Raw genomic sequence first — 17,824 nt, forward strand, 5'->3', positions numbered from 1 at the left:
TGAAATTGAGGATATTGGACCTGGAAAGTCCTTGGATTTGAAATTAACTAAGGTGTGGGAACCCTGGCTTTAGTTTATTGGAGATTTAAAAAAAGAGAGGGTGGATTTTTGTTGTGTTCACACACTGCCAACACACATTTATGTCCAAACACCTTGTAAAAGTGGGCTTTGCATAATATGAGCCCTTTAAAAAAGTCCTAAGATGTCCTATTAAGGAACAGATATGTACATTTAAAGGTTCCAGTATGTACCTTTGAGGTACTATGATGCACCCTTTAGGTACACAAGTTTAATTTTAAAGGGCCCACTGGATATCAAAAGTTTTGGTTGTATTCACAATATAGCAAATCTATTAGTATCGAAGCTCAACTGGTGACGTATTGCATTAGCAATGCAAAGGTCATGAGTCCAACTCCCAGCAAACAGACATACTGATAAAATGTACAGATTGGATGCTAGTCACTAAAATATTTTTAAATATAAATTATTTCTGAAATTATTAAAAATAAAAGCATCTGTCAAATGCATGTAAATGTGAAACGGATCTTCCATATATTTCCAATACAGTGTTGGGGAACATTACTTTAAAAGTAATGCATTACAATATCAAGTTACTCCCAAAAAAAGTAACTAATTGCATTACTTAGTTACTTTTTATGGAAAGTAATGCTTACGTTACTTTTGCATTACTTTTTCTTGTCTGGGGCTTGATCCCTTTCTGGGCTTGCAGGTGTTTATGATGACTGAAAAGTTCTGCATTCAGAAGTTGCATATTTCATCACAAAAATTTCGATCTCTGGCCTGCAATCTAAGTTTCTGACTCAAACTGTTCCCACACAGGCGTGTACGCATAGAGCGCAAAATGTGACTACGTTTTGTTAATTCAGTACATCATTTTTTAATCAAATTAATTAAACAAAAAAAGTAACTTGCATTACTTTTTGAAAAAGTAACTCAAATATTAATGTGTACATTTACAAAGTAATGCGTTACTTTACTCGTTACTTCAAAAAAGTAATATTATTACGTAATGCACGTTACTTGTAATGCACGTCATCCCAACACTGTTCAAATATACTTAAGTTACAAATAAATCCAAACCATAACACAGACGTTCTCTTGCCCCTCACAAAATCACACTGGTCCACAAGACCGTTACCCTGGTACTCATCCTTTTAAGTTTGTTGACAGATGCATCTGTACGGAGTACTGTAAGCCGATTACAAGCTTACGAGTATAACTATAGCACATGGACCTCCATTATAGAGTTGCCAAATTGAAGACATAAGCTATCGTTCACTTCCTAACCAATTAAAACATGAAGGTCAATAGGTCATATTTCGGGAAGGTCACATTACAAGAAAAGCACAAAAAGAATCACTACAAGGTTATTACAAATCCCCATTCATTTAATTCAGATTTAATAATATAAACATACAATGAAATGTGTGATGCATAACAAATGTTGCATAAAAACAGGAAGAAAGTAAAGGTGAAGCACTAAATGTGTGCCGTGGTTCTCAGAGCACACCATGTTGTTCTGCAGTTGTATTTTTTAGTAACTGGCAAATTTCCCCTCGTCACCAAAAAAAAGTTTTCGAAAGTTGTACAGCATTATAAAACTCCATGTGGAAGCCTTCCTCTTACATGGTTTAAAATAGTAACTATTTGCTCCCTAATCAAGTACCAGCAATGCATATGTAAAAAAAAATATGTAGATTGCAGAAATGGGCCCTTTCTATTAAAATAAATGGATCCAGTGAACATGGAAATGTAACATTGACAAAAATGCCGGAAAGACAGCAGATTGTATTCCACTACTTTCTAATGAATGTCTGTTTTCATAATATTTTGCATGAAGTTTATTCACTGAAAGCAATATCCATCCATACCAAATAAAAGAAAACGTCTTTGCTATAAGAAAATGCCCTCGAAACAACCAGAACTGACAGCGGACCACACAATGTTTTTAAAATTATATTTCTATTCACACGCCGAAACAAAACCGCCTACCAGCATGGATATGTAGTACTATTGCTATTGAGACATCAAAACAACATTTGGCATTTACTCTAATAATGTATAGACTCTGGAGTCCTTCACATTTAACACGGCGGGCATTTCCTTATTGCTAAAATCAATTTCAAGTATACACAGTGCATCATTTCAGTCACAACATGACATACACGTTAATCTCAAATGTTGATATATTAAAAATAAATACGATTAAAAATATTTGCGTTTTGTCATACGTACGTAACAGCATAAAGAAAACAGGTGTGATTTGGCATAGCGTTCACAAAAATTACGTTTGTTCCCATTTAACAAATAAAAACAAATTTACATGTACAGATAGCATAGCCTTCGCGGTTGATAAATAGCTGTAAAGGCTAACGCCATTAGATTTGCATTGGTGTCTTGAAGTTTGTACGTAGGTAGTGGAAAGAAAAGTGCATAGAAAAACATCTTTCACCGGCAATTTCAAGTGTTACGATCTTAGGGAAATACGGTACCACCGTTGCATATGGCACGTCGGCTGCGTTTGTCGGTAGGACTAACTACACATTTAAGTGTCATTTGCATACGATGGCCGTATTGAATGCCATATAATGCAAACGCACCATGTGAGATGTGACTGCACACCTGAATCTCCCATTTTAAAAAGCAAAACGAAAAAGTGGCAAGCTGAGGCTCCATGTTTTTTATTTTATTAGGAGGAGGGCTTGTTCGCGCACAAGTTTAAATGCTGTATACTAGAGGCATGCGGCTAATCTTTGGCATGCACTCACGTGAACATTCCACTCACATCCATGCTTCTAACACAGAAACAAACCCAGAGCGATAAAATAAAAATAAATAGTCCCCGAAAATAAAACCCACTCCCTTTTGGAGCACAGCCTGATGGCACCGGTTTCCCAGCTATATTAATTCGAGATGTGTGGTATAGACAGACAGATGGACATACACACCAATGGAGATACAGTTTAAATGAGCTTGGCAGAGGTTTCTGTCTTTTGGCAAACTGCCGCTTGTTTCCTGTGGGTCCGAAAAGGAATATAGTGGTGTGGCACGGTGTCCTGGTGCCATGATGCCCTGCGGTCAACACACTACATTGAGGGTCTCAAGTGTCTGTGAGCAGGGACCCCACGGTGGTGATGATGAGCAGGACCAGGCATGTGGCTCACTTCTTAGTGGTGTGGATGGGCTGGTTGGAGGCAAAATGTGTGGACTCTGGGGTGTTGACAGTGGGACTGGGCTGGACAAAAATAGGGATATTTAAGTCTGCAAAAAAAGAAAAAAACCCAGAATTAGTAGATGAACACACAATGTTCAATAAGCACGGATTTTGTAACCAAACGCAAATCAGCCAACTACAAAGCAATATGTCTACAACAACTAGAGAGCGAAGCATGCATCTATTTGCTTCTGTTTTGCATTAAACCATCAGACATTGTGGATTAGACAGACAGAGCTACATGCAGTTTATTGCACGTGCCGCATGTCATGAATAAACACTGGCACTGCTTTGTTGTCAGATGTTCATCTCATGGGAACGTGCATGGGTCTGCTGCGAGGAACGTACCTCCCTTCCCTGACGCAGCTCTTCCACATCACTGCTCCACTAACAAACACATCCATGTGCAGCACAGAGTGAAACAAGAAGAGTTTATTTTTAATTAAAACTATGTAATAGACTTTACAAAAAGGCTACTACGTTTTTTATGCCGCAAGCAGTGGTGGCAGGCGACCACTTTTTTCGATTTTGTCACAATATGTATGTAGCCAGTCATTTGTGTGGTTCCTCATTTCAAATTACAGTTGAAAGAAAAAGTATGCGAACCCCTTGGGCTTACTTGGATTTCTTCATAAATTGGTCATAAAATGTGTTCTGATCTTCATCCAATAAAAAACACACACCAGTTTTGAGTTTGCTGTTCTGAAGAAGCATTGTCTGATGTGAACCATGCCTCGCACCAAAGAGCTCTCAGAAGACCTACGATCAAGAATTGTTGACTTACATAAAGCTGGAAAGGGCTACAAATATATATCTAAAAGCCTTGATGTCCACGGTAAGACAGATTGTCTACAAATGGAGAAAGTTCAGCACTGTTGCTACACTCCCTAGGCGTGGTCGTCCTGTAAAGATGACTGCAAGAGCACAGCGCAGAATGCTCAATGAGGTGAAGAAGAATCCTAGAGTGTCAGCTAAAGACTTACAGAAATCTCTGGCACATGCTAACATTTTTGTTGACAAATCTACAATAAGGAAAACATTAAACAAGAATGGACTTCATGGGAGGACACCACGGAGGAAGCCACTGCTGTCCAAAAAAAAAACATGCAGGAAAACTTAAGACCATCTGTCCGCGGTATTAGTTTAAGCAGACTGTGTTTCTCTATTGTTGTGACTTACATGAAGATCAGAACACATTCTATGACCAATTCATGAAGAAATCCAAGCAAGCCCAAAGGGTCCACACACTCCCTCCCCCAACTGTATGTGTTCTACGCAACAAACACTTATTTTGAATTAGCGCATTAGACATTACAGTATTTCAAGATTCAGGATTGTGTCTGCGGTCAAAAAGCTGTGACTGGGACACACCAAGCCGATTGCTGGGATGTTTTTAATGTTAGTCGTTCTTGTTTATCGACGTGTTTCGACCGTTAATAAAAGTCAGTCATGGTATGTAATCATTGGCAGATTTTGCATACTAAATCAGAGTCAGAGCTTGCAGGATAAGATCGCTGTCATGTAATTCATACTCATTAAATTTCAAGAAGCTATACAAATCCAAATGTTGAGCATGACATTGTTTACGGTTTGCATATCTACAGGTCTACTGCACCTCCTCTGGTTCTGCTGTATGAATGATGAATACAGACTACTGCCACATGCTGTTGTGTAAATGTATGTGCTTGGCTGTAATCTTTGTGGTGTGTGACGCAAGCCATTGTTTTTTGTGTCCCAGGCTTTACAGTTGCAGGTTTATCAAAGAGGTGAAGGGTTGGCAAGGTTACAATTATAAAGTGACATGCTTTACAACAGGTTGGTAAAATAGAGATGTGAGGTGAGAAGTTAAACAGATGGATGTGGTGACAGATGCTGGTGCGAGTTGTCTCATGTTGATTACACGTCTATCAATGAGATTCAGCTGCTTTGACAGCTCACGGTCACGTAACCTTCCTGAAAGAAATCCCATTACCTGACTCACTGGTCTTCTAACATCCAGACCACAAGTGATACCATAAACAAGGAATTATGTCGAGGTAATCCACACACTTTAAAAACATCCAGAAATGTTTAGGCCTTTTAATAAATTTGCTATGCATCTTGATATATTCAGTCTGAAACTCAAGGTCTTATGGCACTAAAACACTGTACGGTTTGGCTGAATTGATAAACTGAAGGATAAACTCCAAAAACCTACTGATAGTCCAACGTGCCTGTTGAAAAAAGGCATGGCCTCATGCAAAACATGGACATCCAAAGCTTGCACATGCAAAAGCAAAGTTCTTGGGCAGGCATAGTCAAGCAAATATAGCCAAATTGTTTTCAGGGTCTCTATGGATGTGATTCTTTAGGTTTCAGGTCATTGCATGAAGTTTCCTAATAGAGAAAACGTCTATAAGAGTACAATCCCGGTTTTATATAAAAGCATACCTGGTATGCCACACTCTGGTACGGAGCGATCACACTAGCCAAACAAACCGTACTTTGGGGTCAAACGAACTCTGGTATGGTACGGTTCACATAATGTAAGAGTGACTCAAGATACATATACAGTGTGATCATCTTATGTTTTAGACAACTACATACAGTGACCGAAATCCAAATCCTTTGTAATAGACATAGACCAAACACAGTAAATCAAAGGTTAGTAAAAAAACAAAAACAACTGACAAACACTGAAGGGCGGACAAATGCAGGGGGGTTTTATGAGTGAAATGAAGCATCAGGAGCGGGTTCTGATGGTCCAATAATTAATGTAAGAGTCTTACGAGTCATTTTGAATCCGGTAAAGTTTCGCTGCAGATTTCTTGACCAGGACTAGATATAGGCTGGACAATTATAATAGTTTCACCTGTCGAGTAAAAGGAACATTCTTCAAATTCACCAATTTTACACTGATAGAGAAAACATATTTAATAAAATATGAAGATGGCATTTAGTGCAGAGATCGGCTCATTTGCATTTTAAAGGACACACCCAAAAACTGCAAAATTTTTGCTCACACCAACAAAGTGGCAATTTTAACATAATATTACACAGTATCTATATGGTTTTTAGAGATAGAACTTCACATATGTACTCTGGGGACATATTAAGAAATTATACATGTAAAACGTGCAAGAATTTGTCATCTACTTAAAGGCGGGGTGCATGATTTTTAAAAACACTTTGGAAAAGGGAGTCGGGCCGAATACCAGAACACACTTGTAGCCAATCAGCAGTAAGGGGTGTGTCTACTAACCAACATAATTTCCTGGGTTGCGTATGTGTAGGGTGGTCAAATAAAGGTCCAGATTCTATTGGGGTAGGGGCGTGTTTGTTTGGGTGATTTCAATGTCAACATTGGCTTTCAGCGATCACGCACCCTGCCTTTAACCTAACTGTCATAAATACACACTCTATCAATAATATAAAAGCTACATTAGCAATGTCACGGTTGACTGATATATATATATGCCTCTTCAAGTGAAAGATTGAAGCCAGTCAAGAGCTGAATCATTTGACACATTAATTTTAGTATTAAAGGTCAAGAGAACAGCACACACCTTAAACTCAATCCAAACACTTGGATCAGACCAGCATACATCTCTTATCTTAATACAAAATGTAAGGCAGCAGATTATGGGGTGACCCTGACTTTTCGATTTGAATTTAAAACGCGCCATGATCCCTCAGATCAAAAGAAATGTCCTCAATAGTATTATTTAAGCAGCCTCATATTTAAAGCAAAGTAGTGCTGCCTCACGATTAGTCGCAACTAATCGTTTGCAGAATAAAAGTTTTTGTTTACATAATATATATATGGGTGTACTGTGTATAATAATTATGTATAAATACACACACGCACACACACGTATATAATTAAGAAACATTTGCATGTGTATGTACATGTTTATATTTATATATAATTTATATTATATATAAATATTTATTACATAAATATATTTTTTCTTAAAATTATACATGTATGTGTGTATTTATATGGGTTTCCAGCAGCACATTTCAGTTAAGGCGGCCCACCTAAGCTTGGAAATCCTACCGCCCAAAAAAGGAAAAAGAAAAAAACTGCACAAAAGGCCGTCAAGTGCATCTCGGAGAATACCGAGTACGCGCCTCACACCACGAGGGGAGACGAGCGTCACAACAAATTATATAAAAGTGAGCAAGAGCGCTCAACAATGCATTATTTACATGCTACAGTAGTTACACTCCTTTAAGATAATGTAATTAATAGTGGGAAATAATCAGTTTTTACGATTTTTGCGCTATCATCGTTCGCCAGACGTTCTCCAAATCTGCTTCAGTTTGTGTTTATTAACCCTTTAGTTTCACTTCATCACACAGAGATAAAAACATTTAATTCATTAATAATCTAGTATGTGTTCATTTATTGTCATGGTTTCTTCAAAATTAAGTTTTATTTGAGTGTTATAAATAAAAATATTAAAATTTTCATCATCATGATGCATACGCCCCGCCCCTTTGATTGCCACCCCCTCTTCCCCAATTTTTTGTGTTAAGGTTTGCATATGGTGGCGCGTTCTCAATGACAGCTTCCAAAAAATCCTATTATATTCCTAAAAAAGGAAATATATCCCAATATATCACATCATTTTACGCAACCCACATACAGCGATACGTATCGCATTGCGCGATTCTTGCCGCTACACAGCCCTATTTATCACAATGCTCGATGCTCACCTCCTCCATCCTGCTCGGCTTTGATCTGCGCCTCCAAGTCTTCTGGGTCCACGTACTGGTAGTTCTCATCGTCCTCCGGTGGTTTGCACTTTCCACAGCAGAAGCAACAGCAGCAACAACAGCAGCAGCATGAGAAGAGGGTGCAGCACACGACCGTAGCCTGCCGCAGAGATACAGACCTCAGATCAGTGAAACAACTCTCAGAAAAACACATCAGGAAACACACGAGAAGGACGATGGGGCAAGTTTGCACGATACTCCCAGCATCTGCTCACAACTGGAAGTTAAATAGGAGTCTGTACCAATCGAAAACTCCCATACTGGGACGCAAAGGAAATTATTTTACGCGCATGAGCATTTATTTATAACTTTGTAGATGAAAACAAGCTGGTGTTTTTACTCAAATGCCTTCTGCATTAAACCTATTTGAGAAAATGGTCTCGGGATGATCAAAGACCACATTCTCTTAAGTAAATTCAAATGGCAATGAGAACAAAGGTTGCAAATTCACAGACTGCATTTGGCAAACAGAAAACCAAAAGCAGAGGTCTTCGATTACATCTAAATTGCTCATAAATGGATCTGAGTCACTATGGAAAGTCAGTGTAGGTGAACACACCACTGAGTTGACAGTAAATATGACGGTTAACTATGGGATATTGGTTTAAGCAACAGATCCAAAGTTGTAAACAAAGTCTCACCTTGAACCACCACTTTGACATGAGGAAGTAATATTTGACACTATCTTCTCCAAACTGCTCGGAGACGTAGAGACCCATGGAGCCGTATTCATCGTAGATCTTGCGCTTGGTCTCATCGGCGAGGATGGAATTAGCGTTGTTGATTTCTTTAAACTTTTCTGCAGCTTCTGGGTTGTCGGGATTTTTGTCTGGATGGTATTTTAGAGCCAGTTTTCTGTAGACCAAACAATAATTCAGGGTGTGTAAAGGGAGACATAAAAGGACCCTTACTTGTTTGTTTTGTAATATAAAATGTGTAGCAATGTATGTATAAATGTATATTTAAAAATAAATTTTTATATCACCTATCCTTAATATGGACTAAACAAAAGTTGTGTGTGAATGTAGTCCTTAATCTCTCCATGAAGAGGATAAATAGATTTCCACATTGTCAACAACATTTTAGGAGGCAACTATGCTTAAATACTGTGGGAACACCAGCAATGTTTAACTTACCTGTATGCTCTTTTAATGTCCTCTCCTGAGGCACCTTTCTCCAGTCCCAGCACCTTGTATAAACTTTCCCCTGCGGTGGACATCTTCCTCTGTGGCCTATCGGAGGGCTGCTTGGTGTCTGCCATGTTTGAATGCTGAAAAACATGAAAAACAGATCAATTATGCATCCATTTCACATCCAGAAAATGTGAAGTGTCTCCAGTGTGCGATTACTCAATGTACACAACACCATTTTGTTGATACAAAAAACAATGTACACAGCAAAAGCAAGCACAAACCACTTAACAAACACACTGTGTGGACACAAGGTGTGGTGAAGACGAATCATTGTTCATGCTGAAATAAAAGGTGTACGGTAAAGCACAGAGTTCAGTCTTTCTTTTATGTGTACGCGAACGAATGAACGCACAGCCTTGCATAGTATATTTAACTCGTACATGCACACAGACGTTCGACGTAAGCACATTGCTACAAAACGCAATGCATCTCTACATACCACATTATCCTGTAGGGAAATACACAACCTATCCATACAATAAATGCAGGGTTTTAATAATGCAGCAGTGCGTGTAAAGTACACACACACTCTTCTGATAACAAAAATTGCGTCACACGCACTGTATGCAGACCCTCATTTATGTGTAAAAAAAAGACCATACTTTTGCCATAAGCGCAACTATTAGGCCCACACACACTATGCCCACTTTTAACTTTGACGTCAAATTATAAAACAAGAAAATCATATTTTATGTTTAACCAATTCAGTAATTTGTTATTCCCCTCCCTATTATTTTTGTTCCATGCCAATCACAATTTCTGCTATTTATAGCTATTTCTTTGGTAAATGCATTGATGTGTCAAATAAGAGATACATGTATTGTTTTTTGTGTTTGAACAAATAATACTTTATAAATTTTTAGAATTTTTGGTTTAAATGGAAAGTTGTGTTTTATTAGCTTGCACACAAAGCTAATCTCAGGGTCAAACCATAAAGTCCAATTTATAGCTGTGCGTTAAGGGCGATTTATAGTCGTGCGTAGCTACGGTGTAGGCTATCCATAGCCTGTGCGTAGCTCTGCGTAGCCTGACGCGCACCTCTCAAAAATTTTAACAGCGCGTCAGATCTACGCGGACCGCATGCGCCGTGATTGGTCCACCAGAACCCCTCCTGTCAGGTAAAAAAACTGTGTCATAGGTATTTTCCGTTTGTGACGGTGAAAACAAAGATGAGTCAAGTTGAGGAGTGATTTAACTCAAACTGCATCAAAAGTCACTGTTTATTTACTTCTTCATTGCTGGTCTTCTCAAATCATACACAACAAGTTGCTATTTCTTCTTCGTTTGTGGGTTAACTTGCCAAGCTTCTTCTTCTCTGACGCTCACGCTGCTACTGTGGTTACACGCGTGGATACTGCCAACCAGTGGTTTGCGCGTGTGTTTGCACATTGACGCGGAAGACGACGCAAAAGTATAAATGAAAACCGACGCGGAACCTACGCCGTCGCTGCTACGCCGTAGGACCTACGCACGACTATAACGAGCCCTTTAGGTCTACGCCATAGGTTATTCGTAGCCTCTGCGTAGTCTGACGTGCACCTCGCCACATTTTTACAACGTGTCAGTTCTACGTGGACCGCAAGCGCTGCGATTGGTCCCCTAGAACCCCTCCGGTCAGGAAAAAAAACTGTTATAGGTATATCCGTTTGCGACGAAGATGGGCCAGGTTGAGGAGTGATTTAAATCAAACTGTAACAAAAGTCGCTGGCTATTGACTTCCATCACTGCTGGTCTTCTCAAACATACACAACAAGCTGCTGCTGCTTCTTTGCTTGTGGGTTAACCGAGTAAGCTGCTTCTTCTATGGCAGCTACTGCGATTACAAGTGAGGATACCGCATACCAGCGGTCTACGCGTGTGTTTGCACGTCGACATGGACGACGACGCAGAAGTGTACATGAAAACCGACGCGTAGCTTGCGCCGTCGTGGCCACGCCATAGGACGTACGCACAACTATAATGAGCCCTTAAGCCTACTAAAAGATAGATTGCCAAGAATTAAGCATGTGAACTACAAACACCAAATGTTTTGTGATACATTTTACATTCATTTACAAATTAATCTTCCAGAAATTATTTTGTAGAGCAGATTATTTTCATAAAGTAACTTTTTTACAGATGGGCTTAAATGGTACAGTGTCACAAAACACATGCAATCTGTAGCCAACACAAGCTAACCTTGAATGAAAAAAAAAATTCATTCATATTCATAATAATATATATATGAGTTATCGTCTCCAATGTAAATCTCTTTTCTTGGACTACAACAAACACACGGGTTGTAGGCAACAGTTTACTTCCTGGGCCAGTTGACATGGACAACACCGACATTATCATATTTCCTCCCACTTCAGACTCAGCATGTAAATTAACTCCTGTCTGCATTGCGAGCTAATCCTTCAAACATGGTAAGGAGCGTCACATTTCCGGCTGACGTCAGAGGTATTCAGGCCAATCACAACGTAAATTAGCTGGCCAATCAGGGTAACAGTGCTTTTCAGATAGATGAGCTTTGTACAAAATCAGGATATCTGGAGCATTTTTTAACCATAAACCACACGAACACATTGTATTATACCAAATACACAAAATAACGTTGGTTTTTAGCAACGAAATAGGTGCCCCTTAAATTTATTTTCTGTGTCTATCATTTGTGTGGCATGCTTAGATTGTCCAAATTAGGCATTTCACAGTAATTCTTTGAAAAGCATAGCAAGCATCATCGGCCGATATATCGGTGCACCTCTAACGGTTATACTATTGGCTAGACCACGAGCGCAAAGGTGAACGTAGCGCCTCAAAGCACAGAGGGGAAAATAAATATGGCAGGAGTAGAGAAGAGCTAGGAAACTACAGCAACGAACTTGTTCCTAAAAAGGACAGTGCGAAAATGAAAAATAGTGTCTTTATTTAACATTGTTTACCATGGTACCATTTAAGCCCACTTTATGCATTTCAATGAGGAATCCATATAACTATAAACTTAGAAAACCATCAGAGTGAAGTGTTTAATGATAGCAAAACTTTAACCTTACTTCTTAATTTACAAATATATTTAGGTAGGCCTACAAATTACACATTGTGTAGCATTACAGATGTCTGCTTATGTGTATCATTTGTTCTTAACTTAAAAATAACAGAGAAAAACTACAACACATGACCAAAAAGCAGATGCATGTCGCCTTAAAGCACAGTAAAAAACGACTGTATACTAGAAATGTCTCAGCAACAAAAAATGTTGAATGTTATTTAGTACAGGCACTCGCAAACATTGGTGAATCATGAAGTGGGTTTCAATGGCACCAATCTATCGATTAAGCCCACTCAAGACTTGAGACTTTTGTATTCTATAATATACATCAACTCATTAATACATTTTTAAATGACTCAAGATAAATCTAGCATTTTACTAAATTATATATCTTATTAACCATCTCAATATCAATAAACACACTTGAGAATAGATTTTGGTGGGCTTCATGGGTACACTTACCTTAGCCTTTGAATGTTTATCATGAGCCATCATTCAGGAATGAGTGAAACACTTGCAAGATGTTAACACTCTTAGTTGAATTGAGAAACTATAATACGTACCAGGCTACAATGGCTTGTATACTCCTATAATACCCTTGTTTATGTTATGCTGATTTCAGAGATTACAGCAGCTTTATACATATGAAACTTGTTTCCATGGTCATGAAAACCTATTTGAAGTAGGTAGAAGTGTTTTGCTGAAACACAGACACACCCTGGTTAACCATATCGCCACTACTTTGCGATGTATCCTTCCGGAAATGTTATTAGCAACAACACATTAAAATGTCTTAAACGTTTCGGCTGACATGGATCTGCATGTATCTTTCCCATTCATTACTCAAAATCCAGCTCAACCACATCATGAATCAATTCATGATTAGTAGTTTAGTGCTCCTGTATAAAGTGCTCCTATATTGCTCAGTGGTCAAGCAATGCATGAGCAGTACACACACACAAACAAAAATGTATACCTTGTAATCAACTGTAAAGGTAAAAACGCAATATTTGTAATCAAAAGAGTGCACGCGTACTGCAAGCACATCGCCGGATCTTTAAATCCTTGGGAACATTGTACGCATAGGTCGCGCAAGCGCGTACAGGAGTACGTAGGCCGTGAGAGGTATTGAAATGTCGCAAGACGCCTTTAGTGTTGGCCGATATGCCCCATTTTGAGATCGTCCTTTCGTCAGCCTGTGAGATCGCAGATACACGATAGTATCGAGGTGGGGGGGCAGTAGTTTACTCATTAATTTATTCATTTTTTTCTCATTTATGACAGGTCACTTGATTGATGGACAAAAAAGACGCAAGGGCAACACGGTCATGACCGCAACCTTCTTAAAACTGATGCCATTAATCCCGCGCGTCATTAAAGCAGAGCAGGAACAAAACACTTGCTGGTTTTAACCCTCTGCGCGCTAACAACCTCTCTAGTACAAGGAAATGTCAGAGCCGCGCGTCTTACAAGCTCATGTGCAAGGAAAAGTCTGAATCATCTGCATTACAGGAGTCCATGCAGCTCGCATTCAGGAAAGAGAAAGAGGCTGTTTACACTTGGCATTAACATGCGTTTTCATCGATCGGATCACAAGTGGACGACGTTAAAGGCACACAAGGCAAGTCTGAGTATTATTTCTCTACTAGCTCCCCCTAGTGTCTGGGAGTAAATGCTATCTATATCTGAGACTATACGAGACTGAAGGACACCGGGTCGGATACAGCGAACTTGCAAGTGGGGTATTCTTCCTACAGACGGTAGGGGCGGGCGAGAGAGTCTTCATTCGTCATGTAATAAGTCATTTAACCATATACCGACTTACGAAGATGATTTATTAACATAAAAATGCTACCTTGTGTCCCTTTAATGCTAGGTGTTAACACTGTTCAAAACGTTTTGAGCTCGTCCACTTTCGACCACTTTCAACCACATGCAGAGGTAGTCGAAAACTTTCGATCGGATTGCTTTTGTAGTGTAAACGCACATGTGGTTGAATGTGTTCGAACTGCCACACGAGCCCGCCTTCTCTCCGCCCATTTATCTAATCTGAGGTACTGAGCACAATGTTTTACGTCTTTTCTGACTTCTGGCGCGAACAAACGGTGAACAGCGGTATTTTTAGCCTTTCATTGATAAAACTAAAGCGTCTGATCTCCGTAGTTTCGTTTTGAAAGCGTGTGAAAGTTGCGCAATCCTATTTCATCAATTGCACTGAAAATTCAGAGAAACCTCTAACATATACACGAACAAAACACTGTGCAGCATGTTTACTTGCTAAACAAGCCGTGGACTCTGACATAATATTAGTTTGCGTCCATATATTACTCCCGCTCGCGTTTGAATGACAGCAGAGAGACTCGCCCACCGTCTCGACAGATCGCCCCCTCACAGTATTCAGGACAGAAGCAGTGGAAAGTGAACAAAACAGACGGATTTAAATACCAGGTGCAAACGTGATGTGTCTCTCTCGTCCACTTGTGATCCGATCGATGAAAACACATCTTAATACAAAGTGTAAACAGCCCCAAAGTAAAGCCCACAAACCCTCTCAAGTGAGGAAAAGCACGCAATGCGCATGTTTATGTGAAACTATGATGATAATAACAACAACCATCGGCAACTATCGTCATGAAAGCCTGCTATTGGTGATATGTCTGACGATCGTCGATACACGACACTATCGTCATAATGCGCATGCATCAAACGTTAGCGCACGTGTATGAGTCAAATGAACTATGTTTTTCAAGGCTGTGCATTCGACTGTGCACGTACGCTCGTGTATGCATGAAAACCAGACTATACACCTGGCTTAAAGGTATTTCGGAGGATTTTCCTTTCCTGGGTGGATCATTAAGACTATTGGCCCTCCTAGTTGTCAATCAGGAGTGTTGCGCAATTTCTTTTTTTTTTGTGGAGAAGGCGGTTATTTTCTAAAATTCAAGAAAATCCTCCACTACACCTTTAAGTTGCTTTGGGTTAAAGCATCTGCCAAATGCGTAAATGTTGTAAATGTAGTTTTTTGGGGATTTGATTCAAAAGCGATTTGATTCGATTCACAATTAAATGCACACGATTTGACAGGATTTGTAAATGACGCATAGAAAAATTATTACATTGTAACACCCCTAGTATGGAGAAACATTTTTACTTCTGGTACCCTACTGACTTTAAGCTCAAAATACTTCAACTCGATTGAAGAAGATCAAACATCCACAGTGAAAACTGATAAGCAGACAATTTTGAGTCAGTACCAAATCTTCATTAAAGAACATAACGCTCCCAAAAGCCAAACAATGACCCGTATCAGACTACAGCTGTGCAGCTTCAGATGAGGCTCTGATCATCAGATCCAAGATTATCCCAAGCTTAACTTTACAGCCAATGCATGCACTTCAGATGAATCCAACAAAGCATTAATCGAAATGTTAAGAAATAGCGGTACGTTCATGCATTTGGCAGACACTTTTATCCAAAGCGATTTACGATGCATTACCAGTTATTCCCTTTATCATTAAGCGTGCACCCCGAGATCGAACCAATGACCTCTGCAATATTTCAACTGCAGGCAAAAATGGGTTTTCCAATTTTTTACCCTTTTAAATGGGTACAAACTACAAAGTCTTTTCAATACAAATGAGTTACCAGTAAATAAGAGCTTTATATTAAGCAAATACATCACTGCACAAAGGTCAGAGCAGAGAGAGAACTACTCTATTGGAATTCATATGGACGCCTCCAGGGCACATTTTGTGAATGAACTCAAAATACATCGTTTAATAGTAAATCACCTCTCCTCTCAATGACCATGACTGGATAAGCATGTGACCTGTTTATTTGAAATCTTACTGATAGATTAACAGATAACATTGTTTGTTACTGATGATGAGTATTTAACCAGATATTGTCTGAATTATATCTACAGTGCTACCATTAATAACTAGAAGTGAAAGAGACTACTCATGTAAAATACGACTGATTTCATTTACTTAAAATCATTGATTTTTACATTACATCTACATCAGAAGTGCTTAATCAATACAGTATAACAAAGCAAAACCAGAGATCCACAAAAGGCCAGTAACGCTCCAATTCACAGATACGTGAATCTCTCTATGCAAACACACCTGAGTCCTGTGACGTCACGTGTCCATTGATAGGGTTTATTTTTTTATCACGCAATGTTTATGCTTTTGTATTAGCAGTGTCATCGTATTTATACTTGTTGGTCGTTATAACAGGGGTATGTCTCTGTAAACCTATAATCCACTTCTAATCTAAAACAGATTACTCTCCCTTCAGATCCCATCTTCTTTCCTTTACTCTCTCCGTTTATTCATGATTTGTTTGGTTCGACCTTAACAAATCCCATTAAAATAAACATGCACAGCTCAGATAAAACTGTAAACACTGGAGTTTTTCTCGATTTTGTATAGTCGTTAAATCTGAACAAATTGAAATAAAAACACGAGACTGGCAAATTCACACACACAAGTGTCACACAGAAGCCTGCTGAAAATAAAACATCTGACATATTTACATTGTAACAGTCATATTGAAAGATTCAGACGCTATATTAATTGATTCATTGGTTCATTATCCATTGCCAACTACTTTAGTCGATTAAGTAAACGGCTGACTAGGCAGCTAGCATTAGCATGCTAAACCACGACCGCGGATTTCAATTGGTTTTGATTCACAAATTTAAATATAGACGACCAAAACTCACCTTGAACTAGGTCCTAATGTGATAAAGTGAACTGTGGCTGAATCATAAAAGATTCAGCCGATTAATATATTTAGATCCACTCTGCACAGCTCCTCATTGCTATCGCCGCATGTCCTCCCTTCAAAGAGTAGAGATTTAAGGACGCGGTCGAGCGTTGGGAGTCGACTCTTTTGAATCGTTTTTTGAACACGGTTTACACCCTTGAATTCGTAGAGCGCGATAGGCGCGATTGAATCGTGGGAGTCGTGTCGTTAAATGAGTCGTCTCATTGTTCCATAGATTGAAACCACTGTATGCTAAGGGGCGTTATCGATGCTTTGACTCTGAACAGTGCAAACTGTTACTGGGAGTGATTGAATTTTGTGTGTCACATAACCTTCAGCAGTTAAGATAAGAAAATTTCACGAACTAATTTTGAAAATAAGTGACGTATTTATCACGTACATACTAAAAGTATGTGTTAATAGTCAAGGTTCAGCCTTTAAAAAAAAAAAAAAGTTTCTCAAAATAAAACTCTTAAGTAACAAATTTAATATTATACTATGTAGTAGGGTCTTTGTAGACTTTTATTATTAATCTCATAAATAACAAAATAAAAGTTTGTTTTTGCATAATACATGTGTGTGCACTGTGTGTAATTATTTTGTATATATAAAATACAAACACATGCATATATGTATTTAAGAGACATTTACATGAATATATTTCTTTTGATATATTTGATTAAAAATATACATAAGTTAATTTATACATGTATGTGTGTATTTATATATACATAATAATTATACACAATACACACACACACATAGGCTATATTATGCAAACACAAACTTTTATTTTGTATGCAATTAATCTTAACAGCCCTATACATACAT

General features: G+C 38.6%; 1 protein-coding gene across 3 annotated transcripts; it reads right to left on the reverse strand.

Moving 5' to 3' along the window:
• Positions 1 to 1,388: 1,388 nt before the first annotated feature.
• dnajc5ga (DnaJ (Hsp40) homolog, subfamily C, member 5 gamma a) lies at positions 1,389 to 17,111 on the reverse strand. 3 transcript variants are annotated; one of them, XM_055185594.2, is made up of 7 exons: positions 16,950 to 17,111; positions 9,133 to 9,266; positions 8,638 to 8,851; positions 7,937 to 8,096; positions 6,004 to 6,086; positions 3,584 to 3,622; positions 1,389 to 3,282 (listed from the first exon to the last, which is right to left on the reverse strand). In XM_055185594.2, exons 2-5 carry the CDS (start codon positions 9,255 to 9,257, stop codon positions 6,007 to 6,009), a joined length of 579 nt encoding a protein of 192 aa, XP_055041569.1. In that variant the 5' UTR covers positions 9,258 to 9,266; positions 16,950 to 17,111; the 3' UTR covers positions 1,389 to 3,282; positions 3,584 to 3,622; positions 6,004 to 6,006. The 3 variants fall into 3 exon arrangements, with proteins under 3 accessions (XP_055041569.1, XP_055041568.1, XP_055041567.1); XM_055185593.2 differs by lacking the exon at positions 3,584 to 3,622 and having other exon boundaries at positions 16,950 to 17,109; XM_055185592.2 differs by lacking the exons at positions 3,584 to 3,622; positions 6,004 to 6,086 and having other exon boundaries at positions 16,950 to 17,109.
• Between the last annotated feature and the right edge of the window lie 713 nt (positions 17,112 to 17,824).

This window comes from Misgurnus anguillicaudatus, chromosome 18 (genome assembly GCF_027580225.2).
Source record: "Misgurnus anguillicaudatus chromosome 18, ASM2758022v2, whole genome shotgun sequence".
NCBI classification, from domain to species: domain Eukaryota; kingdom Metazoa; phylum Chordata; class Actinopteri; order Cypriniformes; family Cobitidae; genus Misgurnus; species Misgurnus anguillicaudatus.